Source organism: Saccopteryx leptura, chromosome 2 (genome assembly GCF_036850995.1).
Source record: "Saccopteryx leptura isolate mSacLep1 chromosome 2, mSacLep1_pri_phased_curated, whole genome shotgun sequence".
NCBI lineage: Eukaryota > Metazoa > Chordata > Mammalia > Chiroptera > Emballonuridae > Saccopteryx > Saccopteryx leptura.
In genome coordinates, this window is record NC_089504.1 from 295,093,390 (window position 1) to 295,118,362 (window position 24,973).

The window sequence follows — 24,973 nt, forward strand, 5'->3', positions numbered from 1 at the left end:
TTAAAATTTAAATAACTGCATGTTATTACTGGCTACCATATTAAAGAGTGTTTCTTTAGCTCAGGGCTCAGGAACCTTTTCGGCTCAGAGAGCCATGAACGCCACATATTTTAAAATGTAATTCCATGAGAGCCATACAACGACCCGTGTACATTATGCATTATCCAATAAAAATTTGGTGTTGTCCCAGAGGACAGCTGTGATTGGTTCCAGCCACCCGCAGCCATGAACATGAGCAGTAGGAAATGAATGAATTGTAATACATGAGAATGTTTTATATTTTTAACGTGTTTTTTTCTATTAAAGATTTGTCTGCGAGCCAGATGCAGCCATCAAAAGAGCCACATCTGGCTCGCGAGCCATAGGTTCCCGACCCCTGCTCTAGCTACTCACTTTCCACCGCCTCTTCTGCCCCTTCCTACTCCATTTTGATTTCCCTCCATGCAGTTCCTTGCTGTGGGACCCTCTCCTAGGAGGGAGCTCTGGAGTGTTAGTTTTTAGATATCACAAGGATAGGATTGGTGTAATCCTTCAATCATTCTTATTGTTTCAGTTTTAGAAAACATCTTGAGTTCTCCTATCCATCAGACACTGCCTTATTGTTTTCTCCCCCCTCCCCCCCCCCCCGCCCGCATGAACTTGTTTATACATATGTGTCGTGTGGCTTTTGGTGTTTTGTCCTCATGCCTTGTGTTCTGTCACCTAGTTTTATTGTAAAGGTTGTCTGTGGGTTTTTGGTTTTGTTAACTAGCTGATCTGTTTTCTGTTTTGTCTTGTTTTTTGTTTTTAATTTTCATGTGGATTTTGAAAGAGATTGAAAATTATACTGCCATTGTCTCATCTTCCTACTAAGCTTTGAATAATATATTTTTAGATAAGTTTTTTTCCATTAAAAATATGTCATGCTCATCATAGAATTTTTTTTAAAAGAAGGAAGGAATCCCCATCAACCCACTAATCAAAGGGTGACATTTTAGTGTATTTTCTCATGTTCTTCTTCTATGCAAGGCATTTTGCAGCGTGGTGAGCATAATGCATGTAAAATTCTATATTCTATTTTCTTCCCATAACATTAGAATTGTTTATTACAACAAAAATTCTTAAGTATTATTGTTAAAACTTTATTGTAAGTCTAGCATACAGATCATCCATTATTTACTTAGTCAATTTCTAATGTTTGGTTAATTAAAAAAATTACAGGTAGTTTGCTCTAAGATATGTTGGTGTATCTCTATAGAGCAATGTGTAATCCTATACAAGCTGCTAATAAGTAATAATAGCTATATTAGTAGCATAAGTGTTCCTTCAACAGGAAAATAATAAATGAATAACAGCTTTAAAGAGGACTCTTGGGACCACATTAATAAATGAGACAGGTGTAATGGTGTCTATCCCAAAAATTTACCTTGCCTGGTGTAGGAAACTTTCCTGTTGGTGTTTCCTTTCCCTTGTGTTTTTAGTGTGTTTCCTGTGTCTGCGTACACATGTACATATACATTTGTGTCTATATGTATGTCAGTTTGTATTTATAATCAACTATCTGTCTCTAGTCCAGATCTTTCTCATGATTACCAAGCGCAGGTCCAATTGCCCTAGCAAAATTGATACATACGCCAACACTAGACCCACTAATCTTTCTCAATCTTCCTTCTTTTCTGTTTCATACCTTGAGTGAGATGATATATCTACTCTATCAGTCTCCCTGATAGATTCCTGAAAGTCATTCTAGATTTCTTACCTTCCCTCCCTTCAGACCAATAAACTCCAATATTTTTCTATCTCTTTAATATCACTTGTTACTCCTTCTAACTCTCCATACCCATTGCTACTACCTTACTTTGGCCATCATCCTATTACATGTGGGATATACTAGCTAGCATTTCTCAAGTTTACCAATGACTTCCGTTTTGTTAAATCCAGTGGGTACTTGATCCTCCTCCATAGTTTGACATTGTTGATTACTTTTTGAATTTCCTCTCTTGTTCTCTGGGACTCTATTCCAGTTTTTCTTTTTCTTTTTTTCTTACCCTCTGACTAGCCTCATCTCCATTCTGTGCTTCTCCGGCTGTTTTACTCAGTTGTAGTTCTGATATTCTCTTATTTTGCAATCTCCCATGCTCATCGTATTTCACCCATGGTTTTCAATTATTTAACTATGTAAGCCTGACCTGTGGTGGCGCAGTGTATAAAATGTCCATCTAGAACGCTGAAGTCGCTGGTTTGAAACCCTGGGCTTGTCTGGTCAAGGCACATATGGAAATTGATGCTTCCTGTTCCCCCCTCCAAATAAATAAATAAATAAATAAAATTTAACTATGTAGATTGTTGACTCCTAACTGTCCATTACAGTCAGATTCCATCTCTAAGACTGATACTTAGATTCTTCACTTCAATACCCCAACCTGAAACCCAATAGTTTTAAAACTGTATGTACTCTTTATCTCTACCATCTCCCCCCCAAAAGCAAAACTAAACAAAATCTTGTCCCTCATCTTATATTATTTTATTTTCTTATGCAGGTCAGTATCTACATATGGGATCAAGCCAGAAACAGTTTGCCACCATCTATTCACTCCCCTCTCATCAACTATATCTAATCACCAAGTAGTGCCAGTTCTAATTCCATAATATCTAGCTTAACACTTGAATAGCTAAGCCTCCTAATAGAGCACTTATTTACCTCAATTTTAGTTTCTATATAATTGGTATAGTAATGATCCAGAGAGAAAAAACTGAATTTCAACTTCCATCCTTGCCAGTGACACACACACACACACACACACAGTGTGATGATGATGAGAGAGTGGGCGGGGAAGAGAGGAATGGCAGAATTTGATGGTTAAAATGTATCCAGATCTTTTTCTTCATGTAATCCCACCAACCAAACCTAAAATTTATGTTACAACATTTGTTGGATGCCTTATTTAAACTGTTTTACTAGACAGTTTCTATCTACTAATCTCCCTGAAAGAGAACAGATTGCCTTGTCATAAACCTCATGTTCATTGGATGAACTTTAGAGGAGTCCAAAGTGTTAGGATGGTTTGGAGAAATGAGATTGGAAAATTTTTCTTCAACTGAGTGAAAAAAAAAAAAAAAATCATGATCCATTTTGGTCATTCCACTTTTAGTTTATTAGTAGGATAAGAAAAACGTGTATCATAAATCAATATTATGTTGAATAATGTTAACGAATAGCCAAGTAAGCAAAGGGTTGAAAGTATTGGCTATAATAAATTTTGGATATTTTCAGTTGCCAAATTTCCAGAGGCAAAGAGGAAAAACCCTGGACCCAAGCATCTACTTTATTTGGACTTTTCCATTTTAAAAGTAGGTGCCAGATTAGGAAATCACCTGCTATCCACCCACTCTTTTTGTTTGTTTGTTTGCTCATAGCATCAAACTGAAAAAAAAAAACTGGACTTTCCTCTTCTACTGAGTGAGAATGCTGTGTTTACATTCCCAGACATGCTGGAGACACTCTTCAAAGACTTAAGAGCATTAACTCATTAACTCTGCCCCAAGAGACTCAGAAATCGAACAGGTCTCTGCACCTCTGGTGCCCTTAGTTTCCTGTAAAATGAGAAATCCAGACTCAATAATCTCTAGGATCCCTTTCAGACCCACCAATCAGATGGTATTCACTCAATTGTTCCTGAATGAGGCCGTGAAAGGGATCCTGAGCTGGTGCTTCAAGTGCTGCTTTTTAGACCCGTGGCACTGCTTCATCAAAGCATGAGACAAATGAGCAGCCTCACATGTCCCAGAGCAGGGACAAAGAACAAGCTTCTACTTCCAAAGGAACGGCACAACCTGTCCCTGAAGTGATTCACACTATACTCACTTTGGAACAATTTCTTTCTTTCTTTTTTTTTTTTTTTTACCATACTTCCAGGTTCCCACTTAGAACTCTAAGGCTCTCAAACCACCCTAGAATCAAATCCCAAGTCCTTATGTTCATTTATTGAACTTATTGGAGGTGACATTGGTTAATAAAATTATATAGGTTTCAGGTGTATACGGTAATTCTTTAATAGATACCTTGCAAGTGTTTGAGACTATGGACAAAAGCTTTTGAAAAAAGGCTATATCTACAATTCAAAGGTGGAATTGGGGTGCAGTGCCCATCACAGGATCCCTAAGAATCTCGGCAATATCTTGTACTTTCTCTTTGCCCTAAAAATAAACCAAGAAGCTAGACATGAGGTAAATACTCTTCAGGCCACAGGTAGACGGCAAACACAAGTACAAGCCGCCAGAACGGAAAAGGCTCCTCCGGATGCTCATCGGAGGCCGGCTGGGCCCCTAGACGTTACAAGTGGGCGGGCAGACCGCCAACGCCTCCGCGGAGGCGCCAGCCCCTCCAAAGGCAGCGCTTCCCTCGGGCCCCGCCCCGAACGCGGCCCCGCCCCTCACCTTGACGGCACCGCAATCGGGCCGCTAAGGTGCGTGCGGCGCGCGGTGATTGGCGGCCGCCCGGCGCTGCGCTGCTGCCATTGGCTGCCGGGGCCTCTTTGTTCCCGTCCCATCCGCAGGACCGCTGCCGCGGACGGGGCGGCGGAAGTTTGACGGCACTGGGCGAGTGGCCGCGCAGTGGCGCTGGTCCCGCAGGTCGCCCATCACTCCCCGCGGCGCAGCCGGAGGCCAGGCGAGCCCAGGCGTGAGACCCTGGACGGGAGAGGGAGCCGCTCGGACACGCAGACATGGAGCTGGAGCCGAAAGTGAAGAAGGTAGGGGCGCGGGAGGCGGCCGCTTCACCTGGCCGCCGGCAGTGGGAGGGGCGCACGGGCGTCCGGCGCGAGCCACCCGGGCAGCGGCGTCGCGGGCACGGCGACCGGCCCCGGGGGCGGGATGCCCGACGCCCCGTTAACTCCTGAACTCCGGGAGCGGCGCGGCGTCGGCAGCGCGAGCGGGGCGGGCGCGGGGCCTCTGCCCACGTCCGACGGTTGGAAGCGCCGGAAACTTTCCTTAAGGTGTCCAGTGGGCCTGGCCTTCCGGAAAGCAGTGGACGAGGTTCGGGACAGCTCGGGCGGACCGCGACGCCACTTCTTCCTGTCCCGGGAAGTCCGGCGGGTTCCGCCCTGGGCCGCGCGCGGTGCGGCTTTGACAGCGCAGAGCGGCCCCTCCCCGCTGGGCGGCCGCCGGCCCCGGAGCCCGTGCTGATCGAGTGCGCGTCCTGCACACTCGCGGCTGCCCGTAACGTGAAATGTGATTTTTTTCCCCCTTTGCCATTCATTTCTTTTTTCCCCAAAGCACTGCCTCCCTCATCGGACGTACTCCCTGGTGGGCAGCTAGCCCCAGACGGCCGTGTCCCCGGTGCGGTTAGCGCCGCAGGCACTCTCGTCCGGCTGCCCGGGGCGTCAGGACGCACGGCGCCCGCAGCCCGAGCTGCGCCCCAGTCACCTGAGGCTCTCGTCTCCCGGGAGAAAGGGGTGGGGACCAGACTGTGACTCCAGAGGAACTCTGATGTTACATTCTGGTACTGTTCTGTGTGTGAGGTCTCAGTCCAAAGCATTGCTCATGGTTATTTTGCAGTAAATTTAAGCCAGCTGCGCTTTGTCAAACAGGGAAGAAAGTTTTGCAGAAAGAAGAGAACCTAATTTTCTTCTCTTGCCCACTCTAGTTGCCAACGTTGCTATTATTTTTATCTCCTAAAGACAGAATGCGTGACCTGAACATAAATTCTGTTCAAGCCCCAAGTTGTATTTTTGAAAATGTACAAAAATACAAAATATTAGGTTAAGAAGCTGTTGAAAAACAAAAACTTATAGTGGAAACACAGTTCATCTTTTTATTAGAAGCAGCGCTCAGAGGGAATCCAAGGGCAGGAAAAGATCATGTAAATTTTAATAGTATTGTGATTGCAGTTTAGTCTTTTTCTACTTGGTTGCTTAATTTTTTTTATTTGCATTTAAATGACACTGATTTTTTTGTTAATCTTGCTTGTCCCTAAGAAAACGTTTTGGTTGCTTAAAACCTTCTGTTGATGAACACTATTTTTTAAGTGAGTGACAGTTACCGAATTTAGTAGTCCAAAATTTGGGGGGTGGGGTCTTCTTCATGCTTATAATATATGGATTCAAAAACTACTTTTAAAAGTCAGCATCCTTTGGTGGAGGAAGCAAAGAATTTTTACTAGGTTAGTGAAATTATTTTGTATGCAGCTGATAATGGTTTCGGTACATGTTGTATATTTGTCAAAACCCGTAGACTAAATAACACCAAGAATGAACCCTAAGAAAAGCAGTGGACCTTGGTGGATAAGTTTGTGTCAATGTAGGCTCATCAGTTGTGCCACTCTGGGGCAGGATATTGGTACCCGGGAAAGCTGAGTATGGGACGACAGATGTATGGCAGCTCTGTGACTTCTGCTCAATTTTCCTGCTCTGAACAATAAAATCTACTTAAAAAAAAAAGTCAACTTCCAAAAGTGATTTTGAAAGTATGTTTGAATATGGTGATGGAAGAAGATTTCACTTTGGGTGGTGGGCACACAATGCAGTGTACAGATGATGTGTTGTAGAATTGTACACTTGACAGGTACATAATTTGGTTAAGCAGTGTCACTTCAATAAACAATTTAAAAAGAAAAAAAAGTATTTGAGACAAGAAGTAATTCCTAGGGGGGATTCCAAAGTTAAATTAAGAATTAACTTTGCACTTACAATGGAAAAACACAGACATTTCGTATAAACAATTTCCTTATTTTCAAAATGTGGATTATGGTAAATAATGCCCTTGCTGTATGGTATAATTATTCTCCATCTCTCCTTTACTTTAAAAGGTTATCTTTTTGACTGAGAATGTGATCCTTCTGTCTAATCCTCCTCCTTTCCTTCCATAAGAAAAAAGATCCCATAAATTTAAAACTTTTACAGATAATCCCATGACAATAACAAATCCTTGTTTCACTACCTTGTCCTCAACCAGTAGATGTTGACCCCAAAGATGTCCCATCTGACTGCTAAACATGCCCTCTCTCTTCCTTTGTGGGACCCTTGAAAAGTCTGGTGCTCTGTGGATTCCACAAAAAGTTTCCCAGCCCACAGGTTGAAAATTGCAGGAACACATTTTATAGCCTTAGCTGTAACTAAAAACAAACACAACAACAAAAGAAAACTTTCTGTTCCCCTTAGAAGTTGTTCTTTAACACATTAGAGGAAGGAAGCATTACAAGATTATATCTGATCTACTGGGCAGAACCTTCTCTCCCTGTGTTGGTACCTCGATAGGTTTCATGTCTCCCTTCTTTTTGACTGGGATATACAAGAAATATAGTTTGAATGTCACTTTTAGAAAGCCAAGTCGGACGTTGGAACAAAGACACAGCCAATCATTTAAATAAAACTAAATTTGACTTCTGTTTAAAGATATGTGGCATTTTTTTCTTCTATAACACATATATTGTTGATTTCATAAGGAATTTTCCCCAGGTGGATAAAATAAATTATTTTTGTTTCCATTAGCATTTTGTGTAAGAAGAATTAGAGTTGTCTTTATTCCACAACAATATAGGTGGATGATCTTATTATAGGATTCTTGGTTTCTAAAAGGTGAGGTTGGTGTCCACATCATTTGCACACATTTAGATTAATTCCCAGTAAAAACCCACTGTCACAAAGACAAGGGGTTTTTATAGTTAGATTTTACTATATTTTGTTTTGTTTGAAGTAAGTGAGCTGTTGCTAGGATATGAGAGCTAGTTTGGTTATACAGAGTTTTTGTTTTAATAATATTTTAGACTAGAACTTGACTTTTATGTCTTTGCACTGTCTTCTGAATTATGCATGTAGATCTCTTCCTTATGTCTTCAGTCTCTTCATTATAATTGACATTATGTAAGTAGAGCCTGTGTCTACTTGAAGAAAAATAGTGGCCTTTGAAAAACAGAAACAGTCTCATTTTGGGGGGAATGATAAATCATTGCCCACAGCCAGCTGTTCTCTTTCGTTTCTGTGTTACTCTCCCATGAGAACCACTTTTTTTTTTCTTTAAAAATATACCAAGGAAGAAGGAGAACCATAGCAGAAAGAGAACCTCAGTAATTTCCATATGCTGCCTGAAATAGCTGCAAGGCTTTTAATTTCTTGCCTTATTCATTCTGCCTTCTAACTTCTGTCTTTTGATTCTTTCTAACTTATTGCATTTCTGTCTGATACTCTTTGATTCTTTTACTCTTATTTTTAAAAGATGAAATGCATTTTAAAGATTACAGGTCACTAAAAAGACCCTTGGCTCAGCATCCAAACTTGTTTACAAGCTTCTGTCATTAGCCAAAAACCAAACAAATAAGCAAAAAACACACATAGGGAAAACAAAGGATTGCAGTTGGAAAGAGAAGGAACCATAGATATTATTTCTATTAGAAATCAGAGTAAACATTTTCTCTTACGTGGATCTGGACTGAAGTGAAAAAGGCAAGTGTATAGTGACCTTGATGATCAAATGTAAAGATTTCAGCTCGAAGCCATTATTGGGGTGAGCATCATTGGCAAGGCTGGGGGTGGGGATGGGAAGGCAGGGCAAAGTACTTCTAGGGCCTTGGAGGTGGTTACTTTGTCACACAGAGCAAGTACAGGAGAAAATAAAGTGATACTCAGCTTTTCTCTGTTCTGATCAATGATGTGATTCATTCCATTAATTGGATATGAAAAGTCACTTTCTCTAACTTGCCCTGAATATTATTTTTAAATAGAAGTGTAGTAGGTTTGCTATTGATTTTATTCCATTATACTGTACTGTGATGTAGAATTGAGGATTTATGTCTCATTTGGCTATTAGTTGTTTACCATCACCTCACCTCTTGACTTTGCTTGCCCATCTACACTACTAATCATACTCATCCTTCAAGACACACCTCCACCATACACTATTTTTCATGAAATCTTTCTTCTTATTTCTAAGTTAGATGCAAAATCTTCTTCTACTGATTCCCAAACGTGTTACCTGTAACTCTTAGTACACTTACACTTTCTTTCTCTAGATCAGCGATTTTCAACCTCTTTCCATCTCATGATACAAGTAAACTAATTACTGGGCCTGGCTGGTTTGCTCAGTAAATGGAGCGTCAGCCTAGCGTATGGACATCCCAGGTTTGATTCCCATTCAGGGCACACAGGAGAAGTGACCATCTGCTTCTTTCCCTCTCCTTCTCCCATTTCTCTCTCTCTCTCTTTCCCTCCCGCAGCCAGTGGCTCATTTGCATCAGCCTCAGATGAAGATTCCTGGGTGGATCATGGTCTGGACGAATGTGTCACTATCTCCCTCCTCTGTCTCACTGTCTCCCTCCTCTGTCTCAGTATCTCCCCTCCTCTCATTTAAAAAAAGAAAAAACAAAAAAGTAATTACTAAAATTCTGTGGCACACCAACAAATACATTTTTGGCCGATCTGACAAAAAGATACATATAATTTTGATTCATTGACGCCAAGTGGCTATTTTTGTGTTGGCTGTTGTCATTTTTTTTTTATTGGATAATGTAAGGGAAAAGAGGTCGGTGTCCCTGACTACATAGTCAGATATTGCACATTTTAAAACTTCTGTGGTACAACTGTTGAAAATTGCCTCTTTATAGTTTTCTTCTTCCTAGGTTATAACCTTATTGAGAAGTGGATTCATATCCTATTTATACTTGCATAGTTACTTTGTTTGCTGTTCAAAGCAATCTTATGAAGTAAACTTTATTCTCATTTTAAGGATAAGGGAACAGGCTTAGATTGGTTCATCCAAAACCCACAGCACCTATGAACTTGAACCATAGTCTTTAGAATTCTCCTTCCATCATACCACCTAGCCTTAATCTCAGTCCTCTCTGACCCTGCCTTGTTCACTAAATATATGGTAGATGAATTATCTTAATATAAAAAGAGAAATAGCATAAGATACATTTTAACATTTTTATTTGTTTAAAAGAATTATATTAGAGGAAGTGGTTTTTATTCCAACAGTTACCACCCTACTGGTGTTTTCTATTTTATTTATATTGATACTTTACCCATACCCTTTTGAATGAGTTGCCATTGACCTCTTTGGACAGAGACAGTCTAAATAAAGTAAAAGTATTATTAAAAGGAAGTTTGGGGAGAGTTTTACAGGCAAAGAAATTTTGTAAGCTTTAATAATATTCTGGACCACATCTTCTAAGATTCTCCCAACTTTTGTTGGGAGCTGTAGTAGTGTTGACGACTTCTACGTACTCAATATGGTCTTGAATAGTAGTGACCCTGCATTTGGCTCTCCACTTTGGGATTTTAACCAGTGACACCGAAACTGTGTATAGGCACTCATGGTTGGGCTGCAGAAGAGTCTGTTCTACCTGCTGAACTCCACAGTTGACAGAAAGCCTTTCACATGGGCTCGTACGCAACACCTCTCCTGTCTCTAGCAGCATAGTGCTCAGTGCACCACTGGAGTGGCAGACCACACAGCCAAGACTAGTTAAAAAAAGAATTCCATGCTGGGTGGGAGGAGTACTGGTTTGTGGTGTTGTCATGGTTTTAAATTTCTCACTCTTTATACAAAAGCATCTGTTGAGAATCAGTGGAAACAACATGGTCAGTTCTAGCCCGAGGCTCTCACGGAGCTCTAGGATTCCACCACATTGTAAGTATGGAGCTCACACTGCGGACCACCAGAGAGCAACAGGGGTACTCTGAGGAGTCTACTTAGTAGGAAGAGGTTAAGAAGTTGGTGGCCATTCTCCACAAATTCTTATTGAGTGGTAAACTATAAAAGATGACTGTTTTCTTTGTTCTTTTTCTGAGAACTAGAAGTAGGAATACAATGTGGCCTGATGCTAATTTGAGTATAAGTTTTTATAAACCAAATCACCACAATGTGTTAAATTAGAAAAGGCCAGAAAGTGCCCAGTATATGTAAAGAGCTGTGAATATGGAGAGTTCTGTGGTACATCAGTTTTCTCACTTCTGTTTACCAACATATTGTTCAAATCACTCTGGACTGAGAATTGATATGTCTGGTGTAATGTTGGCTATTTTAGATCTGTTTCCATATCTATAAAAATCAACCCTGGCCGTTGGTTCAGCGGTAGAACATCAGCCCATTGTGTGGAAGTCTCCGGTTTCCAAGTCAGGGCACACGGGAGAAGCAACCATATACTTCTCCACCCCTCCTCTTCTCTCTCTCTCTCTCCCTCTCTCACTCACTCTCTCTTCTCCTGCAGCTTGAGTGGTTCGAATATTGGCCCCAGGCACTGAGTGGCTCCATAGCCTTGGTGCTGAAATAGCTCAGTTGCAGAGCAATGGAGCAGTGACCTCAGATGGGTTTGTTGGGTGGATCTTGGTTGGGGCGCTTGCGGGAGTCTCTCTGCCTCCCTACCTCCCCACTTCTCACTTAATAAAAAAAAATTACTAGGAGAACCAAGTGATTTCTAAAGTTTCTCCATATCCTATGACTTTTTCACTGTGGAAAATATTATCAGTCATCTCTGAAAATAATAAAGTTCCACAGTGCTTAGAAATCACACAAGCCAAGGATATATAAAATGTGTGATTTTAATGAAATGTCATAGTGTACTGAACTTAATATTTTTTCATAAATCTTAGCTATTTTTTCAACTTGTTTTTACTTAATTAGTTCACCTTTTTAATATTTATAGGGTATTTGAAGATGATAAGTTTAATATAAATCTGTCCCGTTAAGCTTCAAAGGTATAAGGTCTACCGGAAAGTTCTGTCCGTTTCTATCATAACAAGTTTCGACACGTAAGTACATGTTTATTTGGCACATGTGTGCCTCTCTATTTTTATCACTTAATGTATACATACTGACGTAGCAAATTAACTAAAACAAAGTTGATTCACGTTAGTCTTATTTGTGAAGCCATAGTGTACCCATGGCTACTGATAAAGTTCATTTACGCCACTGTAATTTTTATGAATTTCAACAAGGAAGAAATGCTACAGAAGCATGTCTGTTGCATCCACCATATTTCCCGGACTTAGCACCCTCCGACTATCACTTATTTTTGTCCTTACAAAATTTTTTGAAGGGCAAAAAATTCAAAAATGAAGAAGATATCAAACAAGCACTGGTTCAATTTTTTGCATCAAAAGATAAAACATTTTTCAAAAATGGGATATACAAATTGCCCTCACGCTGGCAAGAAATTATTAATAATAATGGCAATTGTATTATTTAATAAAGTTTATTGATGGTAAGAAAAATTTGTATTTTGTTTTATTCCAAAAATGGACAGAACTTTCCGGTAGACCTTATATATAGACGGATCCATTAGCCCAGGTCAGATAAGCCTGTAAGTGATAAATTACTTTCCTTGATATTTACTTACAGGAAAATGAACAATAATGGAGGGAATTTTTTCTTTAAAAGTTATTGCTGTCCAAATACAATGATTCATTTAAAAACTATGTGCATACTGTGTGGCAAGCACTGGTGTAGACTCTTGGGTATGGTGTGAACACAAAGGACATAATACCTTGTAACACAGAACTTAATGCTGAGAGGAATGCTAGAGCAAAAGAGTAAATGAGAGTAAATGGTAGAAAGTAAGCACAACTTGAACTCTTCACATGTCAGAGTGTACTAGACTCCAACACAGAGAGAGCACGGGTAGTTTAATGGTGATTCTTATCATCGGTTACTGGTTTTGCAAGCTTTGTAATTAGGGATTCTTATTCTGTTTATGTTAAACAATGGCAAATGTAAAAGAAATGAGAAAGCAGCTTTTATATACTAAAATGCAGAAAAAGCTCATAAATGAATAAGACTACATTAATTACAAACTTACAGCTATATGTATACAAGTAAGTCTTCTTCCTGATTAAATATGTATGGAAGAGTCTTTCTTGAGTTGTGTTTCCTGTTTGCAGTCATTACTAATTTTTGTTTGGTATTCACTGCCTTATTAACTGAAACTATGATTTTTAAAAAACTTTTTAGATCATTCATATACAGTACATATAGGAAATTATTTTGCTTTTAACAAATGGTGATGTTCAGAAGATATTATGTAAATTACAAATTATGAAATCAACCTTTTTGACGAGAGGAAAATAGAAAAAAGACTAACCAAGTTGAAAACAGGTTTCAAAATATCATAGATTTTCAAGATATTAGGAACAATAATTTGGTCATTGATAGTTCACCCCTGTTCTTTGAATGAATATTCGTGTATTAAATGTTTTCTTAAGCACTGTTAGTTGAGAATTAAATTTAGAGGTTATGCTTTTCAGCTCTCCAGCTCCAGTCTTTGACTCTTCTGTAAGAGAGTTCCAATCAGATTTATAGTAGTTTTCTGAACAGGGAGTGGTGCAGTGGATAGAGCCCCGGACTGGGATGGGCTGCGGAGATTTATAGTAGTTTGACTTGTTTGTTTTAAATATTTCTAAGCGCCCGTTCTATGCAGCTCTCTACTTATGTACTGCTGAATTAAAGAAGTAAGGGTATGTATAAATATTATATAATTTTCTAAGGCAAGTTTATGCCATGATCCTAAAATGACTTTTTAATTGCTTTTCTCTTTCTTCTTTCTCAACCAGCCAGTATAATAACTGTTTATTACCAAAAATATTAGGAAAGAACAGAAGGTGGTAGAGGAAAAAGCCACAAGAAACTCACTAGGTGTAATCAGGACAGTGCTGTGGAAGTATTTCTGCTTCTGTCACACTGAGTACATAGTTTTACAAATTGGTTGATTCCTGGAATCACTGCCTTTATTTTAGATGTATCAGGGAGTCTGCTAAGAATGGGAGACTGCTCAGGTTTGAGCAAAGTGTGAAGGAGGCGCTGTATGAGGAGCCAGGCAGTGAGAACTGCTGAGATCTCATCGCTAAATGACAGCAAGGCTACTGCTATGTACATAGAGTTAATCTCTGAATCATGAATGATTTAGCTTGTGTTTATTACAGTGGCATTCTGACCACTGGCAGGATTGTAAAAAGGGGTTTTGTATGTCCATTGCATAGCTTTTTATCTGACCAATGAGTCTAGCAAAACACAGGCTGGCCTCAGACAGATGCCTTGGTGCTGAGTCTGTAAGTTTGTAGCCGCAGTAAACTTTCCCTTGCTTTGTTTGAAGATAAAGTGATATCATGTTTCATTGCTAAATGATCATGCAGATGCTGGGTGGATTTTGTGTTGCTATGAGTAACATCATAAAAGCCTGACAGAGTGAGTCACAAAGTAAAGGTAAAAAATCTGTTGGATTTTTTTTTTTTGTCCATTTCCTTATGGGGTGCTGGCCTACAATAGAGATAGCTGTGGGCTTAACAGAAGAAAGGTAGCCTTTGTTTTTCATAAAGAATATTAAGACGGACAGTTTAAAAGTAAGACCAGAGAGGAATCTCAATTCAGTTTCTATCAACGTCGCCTGTTGAGCTTTTATCCCCCCAAGAGACTGTGGTATCAGCTTTGGCAGAGTAAAAGAAAAAAAGCAGGGTAGAAGCTAGCTGGTGGGCAAGACAGACATGTAAACTAATCACAATGCTGGATAGACAGAGATAGATGCTGTAATATGGTGTTTCTCAAACTATCTGTGGTACGTAATCATTTTAAAAAACCCGAATCTGTCATAGGCCTGTATTTTTAAAAACAATAAGAAATAATTTACTAAAAAAGACAAATACAAGGCTAATTAAAAGAATATATTAAGTGCATCACATTGCCTAATCATTCCTAACTGCTTACTCTCATTCCTTCGTGTCCCATCTGGATTGCCCCACTTCGAGTAGTGCTGCCATAACAGGAATGCAGACTACTGTTAGGAGTCTCAGAAGCAGGAGTAATTAACTTTACTTGTGTAGTTTGGGAGTATTTTATGGAGGAAACAACAATCAAACTAACTCCTATAAGATAAATTCAGTTTCATTAGGCAAAAAAAAAAAAAAAAGAAAAGGCATTCCAGGAAAAAGCAATAGCATGAGCCAAAGAACATGGCTGCGAAAAGTCAGTCAACTGTTGCTCTTCTTACTGTTATATTTGCAGTTTTGACTCTTCTAAAAGCCGAGATCCATGATCAGCAGTACTTTGTCATTTTTCCAGGTCACAGGTTTGAAAAAAGGAAGTGTGTCACAGCTAGTACAGGAGCTGGGCCTACAGTTGAGGGTCTATACCTCTCTCCTAATTTTGATTCTTGTTTAATACACTATGTCAGGGGTGGGGAACCTTTTTGACTGAGAGAACCATGAACGCCACATATTTTAAAATGTAATTCTGTGAGAGCCATACTATGACCCGTGTACATTACGCATTATCCAATAAAAATTTGGTGTTGTCCCGGAGGACAGCTGTGATTGGTTCCAGCCACCTGCAACCATGAACATGAGCGGTAGGAAATGAATGGATTATAATACATGAGAACATATTCTATTTTTAATGTTATTATTTTTTTTTATTAAAGATTTGTCTGCAAGCCAGATGCAGCCATCAAAAGAGCCTCATCTGGCTCATGAGCCATAGGTTCCCTACCCCTGCACTATGTCATCTCTTGAGGTAGAAGGGGGAATATCACACCGGGTTTAGCTAATGCAGGCTGTGCATGGCTCCCCTTGTGAGTTGGGATCCCGTTGACTCAACATATCTTCCATCCCCCTTAGAGCATTGGTCACCTTAAGCTACAGGTTGGAGCACTAGAGGGCATTGCAGGAAGGTTGATTGTCAGCTCTACAATCCTGGGCTCAGTTCTCAGTCCTGGAACTTACTGGCTTTGTGAATTTAGCAAAGTTACTTAACTCTCGAAATCACAGGATTCTTATCTGAAAATCTGTCTTACCAGAGGGATAAAGGTAATGGAGATTGTTGGACAAATAAATTTGTAAAATTTGTGTTATTTGATTTTGCTCACTTTTATTGTTAAAAATGGCGCTGCCTGCATGAATGATGCTGCCCAGGTGATACTGCTAATTACCTTCCTGCTTGGGAGGGGGTTTTGTTATGCTAATGTGTGCTGGAGGAGGGATTTTCACACCAAAATGTTTTTTTTTTTAATTTTTTTTTAACTTATTCATTTTAGAGAGGAGAGGGAGAGACAGAGAGAGAGAAGGGGGGAGGAGCTGGAAGCATCAACTCCCATATGTGCCTTGACCAGGCAAGCCCGGGGTTTTGAACCGGCGACCTCAGCATTTCCAAGTCGATGCTTTATCCACTGCACCACCACAGGTCAGGCCACACCAAAATGTTTTAAGAAGAAGGAAGAAAGAGGAGGCCGGAGATCCTATTTTCAGAGTGAGAGAAGGCAGCCAAGATTGTGGGGTGATGAAGGAGAAGCCAGTTTGTGCAGAGAAAAGGAGATGGGGAACTAGAAGTGACTGAACTAGTGGGGGCCTTTGATTCTAGGAAAACTCGGATGTGTCAGTAGCTTTGTGAGCACTGAATGAGTGGGTTTTGGTGCGCAGTGTGTTTGTGTTTACTCGCTGGCTGGATGTAAGGCTAGAATAGAAGGTGTGGCCCACCAGTTTTTGTTCTGCTTTTCTCTACCGTCTGTCCGAATCTAATGGGAACCTGCACGTGCCTGGCTGTGATGGTCGTGACTACTGGCCTTACAGAGGTGAAGGTTTTAAAGTACCAAGTACAGTGTCTGCATATTGACAGTAAATAGACACATCATAATCATTATCAGGAAATCCTAGGTAGAGAGAGGAAAATCCGTCGTAGATCTCCAAACCATTTAGTAGGGCATGTGAATATATTATCAAGCATTTCATGACAACATGTTTTCCAGGAAACTATTGATACTTGGTGCTTTGTGGAGCATAAAGAAATGTTTTTTTAAAGTTGAATGGTTTGGATGTATTCAATTACTGGATTTAACTTTTTCCCTTTTTATAATTTGCAAATTATTTTGATTTTAGTTTTTAAATCATTTATAAGTAATTGTTTCCAGTACTTGTCTGAGTGCATACCAAAGTATTAATTAGGTTCTCTGGAGTAGGGGCATCTAATTTAACATTACCAGGTATTCTGGTCCAGTATTGGGAACAGGTACATTTTTCTGAACAGAATCTTCCTCAGAGTTTTTATGCTAAATTGCAAAAATGGCCACAATTCTTTACAGGACCTCCCATTGAGAAATGAAGTCTATTTTCCTACCCTTTGAATTGGGACTGCTAATAGACATGGTGGAAGTGATGTTATGTGCACTGCAAGCTTGGACCTCAGGAGACCTTTTGCTTCTAACTACTTTCTTGGAGCCCTGCGGCTGCCATGTGAAGCAGCCTCGTGCACCATATTGAAGGATGGCAGGCCACAGGAATAGATGCAACACCTCGGGCTAGGCTCCTCTGGGTCAGCTGTCCCAAGTCCACTGCACCTGCAGTGAGTCCGCTGAACTCAGCCCAAGGCTCCAAACAGCAAAAGCAGGAGTGGAATATCATGATCTGAGACTACAGAATAAACAGCTGAAACAAGCCACTATGTTTAAAGATGATTTTTTAAGCAAAAAAATCATAACTTCATACCTGTTCTATACTAGCACGCAAGTCTTCTCAACCTCTCACAATGAGCTGTAGAAAGGGTTTTTCCATTCTGAAATATGCTCATAGCCCTCTGTGCATATGAAAGAATCAAGAATCAGGGCACTGTAGCTTCTATGACATCATTGGTCACTTGAGAATGGGCCCACTTTCTAATCTAGTCAAATTGAATTTTGATTTATTTGCTTGTTGTTCCTCAAGATGAAGGAAAATTAAATTAACATGCAACTGAAATTTGATCCTAGTTGTAAAAAGGTGGTGTAGGCATGTTTTGAAAGTTGTTTATTTTCCCTAAATTTTGACAAATCTAAAATGACATCTAGCCTGACCTGTGGTGGCGCAGTGGGATAAAGCATCAACCTGGAACACTGAGGTTGCTGGTTCAAAACCCTGGGCTTGCCTGGTCAAGGCAATAAATGGGAGTTGATGCTTCCTGCTCCTCCACTTCTCTCTCTCTCTCTCTCTCTCTCTCTCTCTCTCTCTCCCCTCTCTCTAAAAATCAATAAATAAAATATTTAAAAAAATAAAAATAAAAAATAAAAAATAAATAAATTAAAAAAAATAAAATGACATCTATGTACCTTTTGTGGTGGGGAAGTCTGTGGGCTATAGTCTAAACATCTAACGAAAAGTATGTGAAATCATACCATTTCTCTAATAGGTGAAAAATCAAAACATGGTCAAAAAGTAATTAAAGTGCTTATGCTTACACACCACACCGTGCAAACGCAATTCAAATTTTTGCAGGAGGGGATGTGTGAAAGGCTAGGCAGGAAGTAAGAGCTAAGGCGTCGCTCAGGAGAGTCCCTGAGGCTTCCCCTCTTTCTCTCCTTGTACAAGACCCCCCCTATCTGTGCTGTAAGATTTCGTTTTTGTTCTAAATGCCCCTGATGCCAATCCGAGGCAAAAGTGGGAAACAGGACTGTATTTTTGCATACCACACCCCTCCTCCAGTCCTTGTTTCCTGTGCCTTCTTTGCATGGGGTTTTATTCTCCAGGTTCCCTTGGGTCCTCCTAACCCCTCCCGCCCCCCGCAGCCTCTTTGGGTGGCTCTCTCAGCCAGGGCCCGAGCCCTTGTCTTCATTCTTTGCTCTGTGAAAACCACACCTGTGCTGTCCTCTTTTCTTGCATGTGCTTTTATTCGATAGAGAATTAGTGGCAATAAGTCACATAATTGAACAGTCACCCACCCCTTGCCCTCACTCACCTGTTATAACAGGTTACTCCTAATGACACTACAGCCCTTAGGTCTGGCACAAATGATGCAAATATTCAAGTTTGGGATACGCAGAATTCTAATACTGGCCTCTCAGTATTCAGCTGTTAGGTCTTCTCTGTGGAGCCAGTTGGAGGTAATGACACAAGATGAAATTAGGATTGTTTGTCACGATTAAAGTCTTCTAAAGGACTCCTACAGATGCCTTTTGTAATCAGTTCTTTAATACCCCTTTTATAGCTAATAATGGTAGGTTTGGAGGGCTTGTCTGTGCTGCAGCCGTCCTTCCGTGGGGCCAGAGCTGGCCAGTCCTCACTGAGCAGCAGTTTCAGCACAGGAGGGGTGTTTGTTGAACATTACAAGCAATTTCCTTTAAGCAATAGTTTATTTTTATTTATTTATTTTGTGTGTGTGTGTGGCAGAGACAGAGTCAGAGAGAAAGACAGATGGACAAGAAGGGAGAGAGATGAGAAACATCAATTCTTCTTCGTTGAGGTTCCTTAGTTGTTCATTGATTGATTTCTCATATGTGCCTTGACCAAGGGGCTACAGCAGACCGAGTAACCCCTTGCTCGAGCCAGCGACCTTGGGCTCAAGCTGGTGAGCCTTGCTCAAAGCAGATGAGCCTGCACTCAAGCTGGCGAACCTGGGTCCTCTGAGTCCAAGACCGACGCTCTATCCACTGCACCACTGCACCACCGCCTGGTCAGGTTAAGCAAGCTGGCGAACCTGGGTCCTCTGAGTCCAAGACCGACGCTCTATCCACTGCACCACTGCACTACCGCCTGGTCAGGTTAAGCAATAGTTTAAAAATAATTTGATAGTACTCAATCTGGAACTTGATTATAAGGAACCACCATAAACTGAACAGATAGTATACATTTCTTTTTATCATTTGGTTACCCAAAGTGCAGATCTTTTAAAAAAAATTGAAATGATTTTGCCCCTAATAATACTGTAAAGATACATTATAAGTAGGCAGTAGAAGAAAAGTAGTTATGAACTGCTGACAGTCTTGAGTCAAGTAATTTGCATCTGGATATCACTGAGTGGAGCTATATTTTATTTTACTTAATTCTGTCACCAGCTAGATGTGTGTAATAGCGTAAAGTTTATGTCAGTTTTTTCCATTTTACTTTTATTATGTGTTCATTAAGGAGGACTAGGAATGTATTCTATATTATAAAAATTGTGACATTTTTCTCTTAAATATATTTCTAGAAATTTCTTACTAGTTAAACCTGATATTTTGCATTCTGACTTGTGATTGAGTTCTATAACACAGGTATGTTTGTATATAAGTGTACGCACAAGTGTGTGTGTATATATATTATATATGTATAATATATATATGTATTGTCATGTATGAGTATAAGGCTTAGAGACTAAAAATCACATTCTACCCTGTCTTCTGGAAGGCAGTTTCCTGGTCCTGAGTGACTACCAAATTGAAGGGAGTAGGGATATTTATAAGAAAAGTGGAAAATTCTGTTTTACTATGCCCGTTTGGATGAAGAGCTATATTAATATTTGAAATGGAAAAATAAAGGCGCAACGGTCAGGAGCGGATTTCATGGCGGGATCACCAGGCACGCGCCCTGGGCCCCGACTTCTGAAGGGCCCCGCAAAACCCCAACTTTACACTTTTTTCTTTTTTTTTTCCACTTTTTTTTTTTTTTTTTTTTCATTTTTCTGAAGCTGGAAACAGGGAGAGACAGTCAGACAGACTCCCGCATGCGCCCGACCGGGATCCACCCGGCACGCCCACCATGGGCGACGCTATGCCCACCAGGGGGCGATGCTCTGCCCATCCTGGGCGTCGCCATGTTGCGACCAGAGCCACTCTAGCGCCTGGGGCAGAGGCCACAGAGCCATCCCCAGCGCCTTTGGGCCATCTTTGCTCCAATGGAGCCTTGGCTGCGGGAGGGGAAGAGAGAGACAGAGAGGAAGGCGCGGCGGAGGGGTGGAGAAGCAAATGGGCGCTTCTCCTGTGTGCCCTGGCCGGGAATCGAACCCGGGTCCTCCGCACGCTAGGCCGACGCTCTACCGCTGAGCCAACCGGCCAGGGCTTTACACTTTTTTCTAATGACATCAAGTTCAGTTTCAAATGTGCAATTTTAACATTAATAGTTCATAATATTTTTTATTTATTTAAAAATGTGGTTAACATGTATTTTTCTTTACCTGTCTCTCTTTTTTTTTAAGGGGCCCAATATTTTCTTCTGCACCTGGGGCCTCAACTGGCCTTAATCCGCCTCTGGCAATGGTGATAGAAAATCACCCCTTGCACTTCCTCCTCCCTTTGTAATATGTCTCATAACAAATCCCTTGGTCTTTGGGTTTGAAGTCAAATGGTAAAGAAGTTGTAGTAGGCAGCCTCTGAGATGCCCCACTGGTTCCCACCTGCTAGATTTCATTCCTGTGTGTTTCCCTGCCCTGAATGAGGGCGAGACCTGGGCAGTTGCTACCAGAGTGTAACATAGCAGAAGTGATGGGATGTCACTTCTGACATTGAAGACATTGGCTTCCCTCTTGGGTGCTCTCAGTCTCCGAGGTCACTCTCCTGGGCTAACCAGTGGCCTTATGAGATACCATGCAAGGGAGCTTAAAAGTGGGTCTCCCTCGTGGTTGAGCCTTGCAATGATTGCAGTCCTAGCTGACCCCTTATTGCAGCCTTGCAAGACACCCTGAGCCAGCCCACTTAGTGAAGCCACTCCCATCTGCCTGACCCACAGACGCTGTGAGATGATAATTGTTATTTTCAGCCACCAAGTTTTGGGGTGATTTGTAACTAATACAGAAGTTTTGCATTGTAAATGTAGAAATTAATGATTTTTAAAAACTGGAAATACTGATATTTCAGTGTTTGCCTCATTATATTATCCCTGGCCACTGCTCACAAAAATTAGGGGATATTTATAACTTCATTTTCATTTTGAAATATTCCCTACTTTGTTAGCTGTATATATAATATCACAAATTGTTCTCAGTACTAGTGATAAGTCTATATTTCTTTTTTTTTCTGAAGCTGGAAACCGGGAGAGACAGACAGTCAGACTCCCGCATGCGCCCGACCGGGATCCACCGGCACGCCCACCATGGGGCGATGCTCTGCCCACCAGGGGGCGATGCTCTGCCCCTCCGGGACATCGCTCTGCTGCGACCAGAGCCACTCTAGCGCCTGGGGCAGAAGCCAAGGAGCCATCCCCAGCGCCCGGGCCATCTTTGCTCCAGTGGAGCCTCGCTGCGGGAGGGGAAGAGAGAGACAGAGAGGAAGGAGAGGGGGAGGGGTGGAGAAGCAGATGGGCACTTCTCCTGTGTGCCCTGGCTGGGAATCAAACCCGGGACTTCTGCACGCCAGGCCGACGCTCTACCACTGAGCCAACCGGCCAGGGCCAAGTCTATATTTTGAATAGATCTTTTAACTCGAGATTTAATTTGTTCATATTTGAGTATTTCTTTTTCTCTTACTATAACATTGGATGAGACTTGTTTTGCATCAGGACCCTGGATCTTCCTTGACTCACACCCCATTATTTTGAAGGCCCGTGTGTGTGAGTGTGTGTGTGTGTGAATTAATCACTCCAGGTCTTCAGTGTTAGTACAGCTGGTATGCAGACATTCTGGTTTCTTATAATAATAATCAGTTCTCAGATTTTTCTGGGAAGGAGGAACTCCTAGATAGTGACAAACAGATAGTCTTTCAGATCAAAACCTATTGTTCCAGGAAAGGTACAGATGAGAAATATCACTCCGTTAAATTATTACTTAGCTTCATAGTCTCATTTTGTATAAAAAGACACTATGACTTTATAGTTAAGAACCCTGGATTAGGAGTTAGAAATGCCTGGATTCAGATCTCAGCTCTGCTTCTTGCCTGATGGGCAGTCTTGCACAATTACTTAATGTGTACCTGTCTAAGTTTCCTTGTTTGTGAATACGGATAACAGTTTCCCACAGGTTGCTTTGAGAAGTGAATGAGATGATAGATATAGATATAGATATAGATATATAGATATAGTGCCTGGCAGGTAGTAACAGCTTAACAGATGGTGGTTGAGGTATTTCTACTACTACCTGCACCCTCAAAGCCACCAGTACTCATTAAGAAAAAGTATAATCATGCCCTGGCCAGATAGCTTGGTTGGATAAGAGTGTCATCTTAAAGCACCGAGGTTGCCTGTTCGATCCCTGGTCAGGGCACAGACAGGAACAGATGTTGTCTCTCTCCTGCTCTCTCCCTTTCTCTCTCTAACATCAATAAAATAAAAATAAAAAAAGTATAATCAGAAGTGCTTAAAAATATTCTACCAAACTAAAATTAATTAATGTTCCCTATGAAGAAATTCACACCAGGATCTACTCTGATCTTTTTTTTTTTTTTTTTTTTTACTTTTTTAGATTTTATTCATTTTCATTAGAGAGAGAGAGAGTGGGAGAGATAGAGAACAGGGGGAGGAGCAGGAAGCATCAACTCCCATATGTGCCTTGACCAGGCAAGCCCAGGGTTTTGAACCGGCGACCTCAGCATTCCAGGTCGACACTTTATCCACTGCGCCACCACAGGTCAGGCATACTCTGATCTTTGTCAGATATATTATCATCATCATATTTACTGAGGTTGCTTAGATGTCTTAGCTAACCTGCTTATGTCTCAGATTGTAGTATAGACAGTTTGCCTTTGTGATGGTCCTTGTGTCACTACACAGCCTTAAGAGATTTAGGGGAAGACGGGGTGGGAGTCGTCTATTTCATTTGTTAACATTCCAGAAAGGCTGACCCAGTGCCTTCAGAATAGAATTTTTATAAAGTACTATTAAGAATGAAAGATCACTATTTCCTTTTCCTCCATAACAGAATAGTCTATCTACTAGTGTGTGTGAACAAAAAGATGTCAGTTCATTTGGCTCACTGTGGATTTGGTGACATAGATTCCTATTAGGTTCTGGCTTTGTACAATACTTCACACACTGAAAAGCTGGAGGGAGGTGGAAATGAACCCTGGAATCTGCAATGAAGTTTTGTTCCCATTTGTTTCTGAATAAGTGGTATTGACAACTAAAGATCTTAAGTGATTATTCTTTTTTTTTTTTTTTTGTATTTTTCTGAAGCTGGAAACGGGGAGACAGACTCCCGCATGCGCCCGACCGGGATCCACCGGCACACCCACCAGGGGTGACGCTCTGCCCACCAGGGAGCGATGCTCTACCCCTCCGGGGCGTTGCTCTGCCGCGACCAGAGCCACTCTAGCGCCTGGGGCAGAGGCCAAGGAGCCATCCCCAGTGCCCGGGCCATCTTTGCTCCAATGGAGCCTTGGCTGCGGGAGGGGAAGAGAGAGACAGAGAGGAAGGAGGTGGGGGGGGTGGAGAAGCAAATGGGCACTTCTCCTGTGTGCCCTGGCCGGGAATCGAACCCGGGTCCCCCGCACGCCAGGCCGACGCTCTACCGCTGAGCCAACCGGCCAGGGCCTTAAGTGATTATTCTTAAGTTAAAAATTCTGTTTTTTTCTATTTTTAAAAAGACTGATTTATTAAATGTTTTTCTAAACCAGGGTGTTTCCATGTTCATGGCCTGTGTTTAGGCACTAGTAGTTAAGCATAGGTATTTGCAGTACAGTCACCTTAGGCAAGCTAAAAAGGCTTTGCTGTAATTTCTTCATCTGGATGAATGCGGATAATAATACCTCAGACTATCATAGGATTATTATGAGGGTAAAATATGATGGTCCGCGTAAAAAACTTAGAACCATGCCTGGCAGTATAAGTGCTCAATAAATAATATTGTTTTGCATATTTGAAAATTGCTTAAGAGAGTAGATTTTAAAAGTTCTCATCACAGGAAAAACATTTGTGTATATTTAAGGTGACAGATGGTAAGTAGGTTTATTGTGGTGCTCATTTCTCAGTGTATACAAATATTGAATCATTGTTTTATATTTTAAACTAGTCTGATATTATATGCCAATTATACTTCAATTTAATAAAAGAAAAATAAATGTTTTCTGCTGCATTTATTATTATCACCATCCCTGCCCAGAGCCTTTGTGTGTGTGCTTGGAAGCGGGGATTCCTTGGGATAAAGGTGTGCTATGTTAAAGATCATTTGTAATTAAAACAGCTAATAAATAAAATTCATTATTTCTATAAATCTCAGGCTCTATAGAAATAGAATTTGTATCAAGACCAAATAAGAATTCAGAAGAACATTTTGGTGAATAGATGAAGAAAGGTATCACAGAGTAACTGACTTTCAGATCGGTTCTGTAGAGAGTGGAATTTTGCCAGATGTGGGACGAGGGAGGGAGGTC

At 41.0% G+C, this 24,973-nt stretch overlaps 1 protein-coding gene across 1 annotated transcript in view; it reads left to right on the forward strand.

The window, feature by feature from the left end:
* Nucleotides 1-4,515: 4,515 nt before the first annotated feature.
* Nucleotides 4,516-24,973, forward strand: part of TES (testin LIM domain protein) — a 51,879-nt gene continuing 31,421 nt past the window's right edge. The window contains exon 1 of the mRNA XM_066362529.1: nt 4,516-4,730. Coding sequence (XP_066218626.1) covers nt 4,704-4,730 — 27 coding nt within the window. The 5' untranslated portion in view covers nt 4,516-4,703. The remainder of the gene's footprint in view (nt 4,731-24,973) is intronic.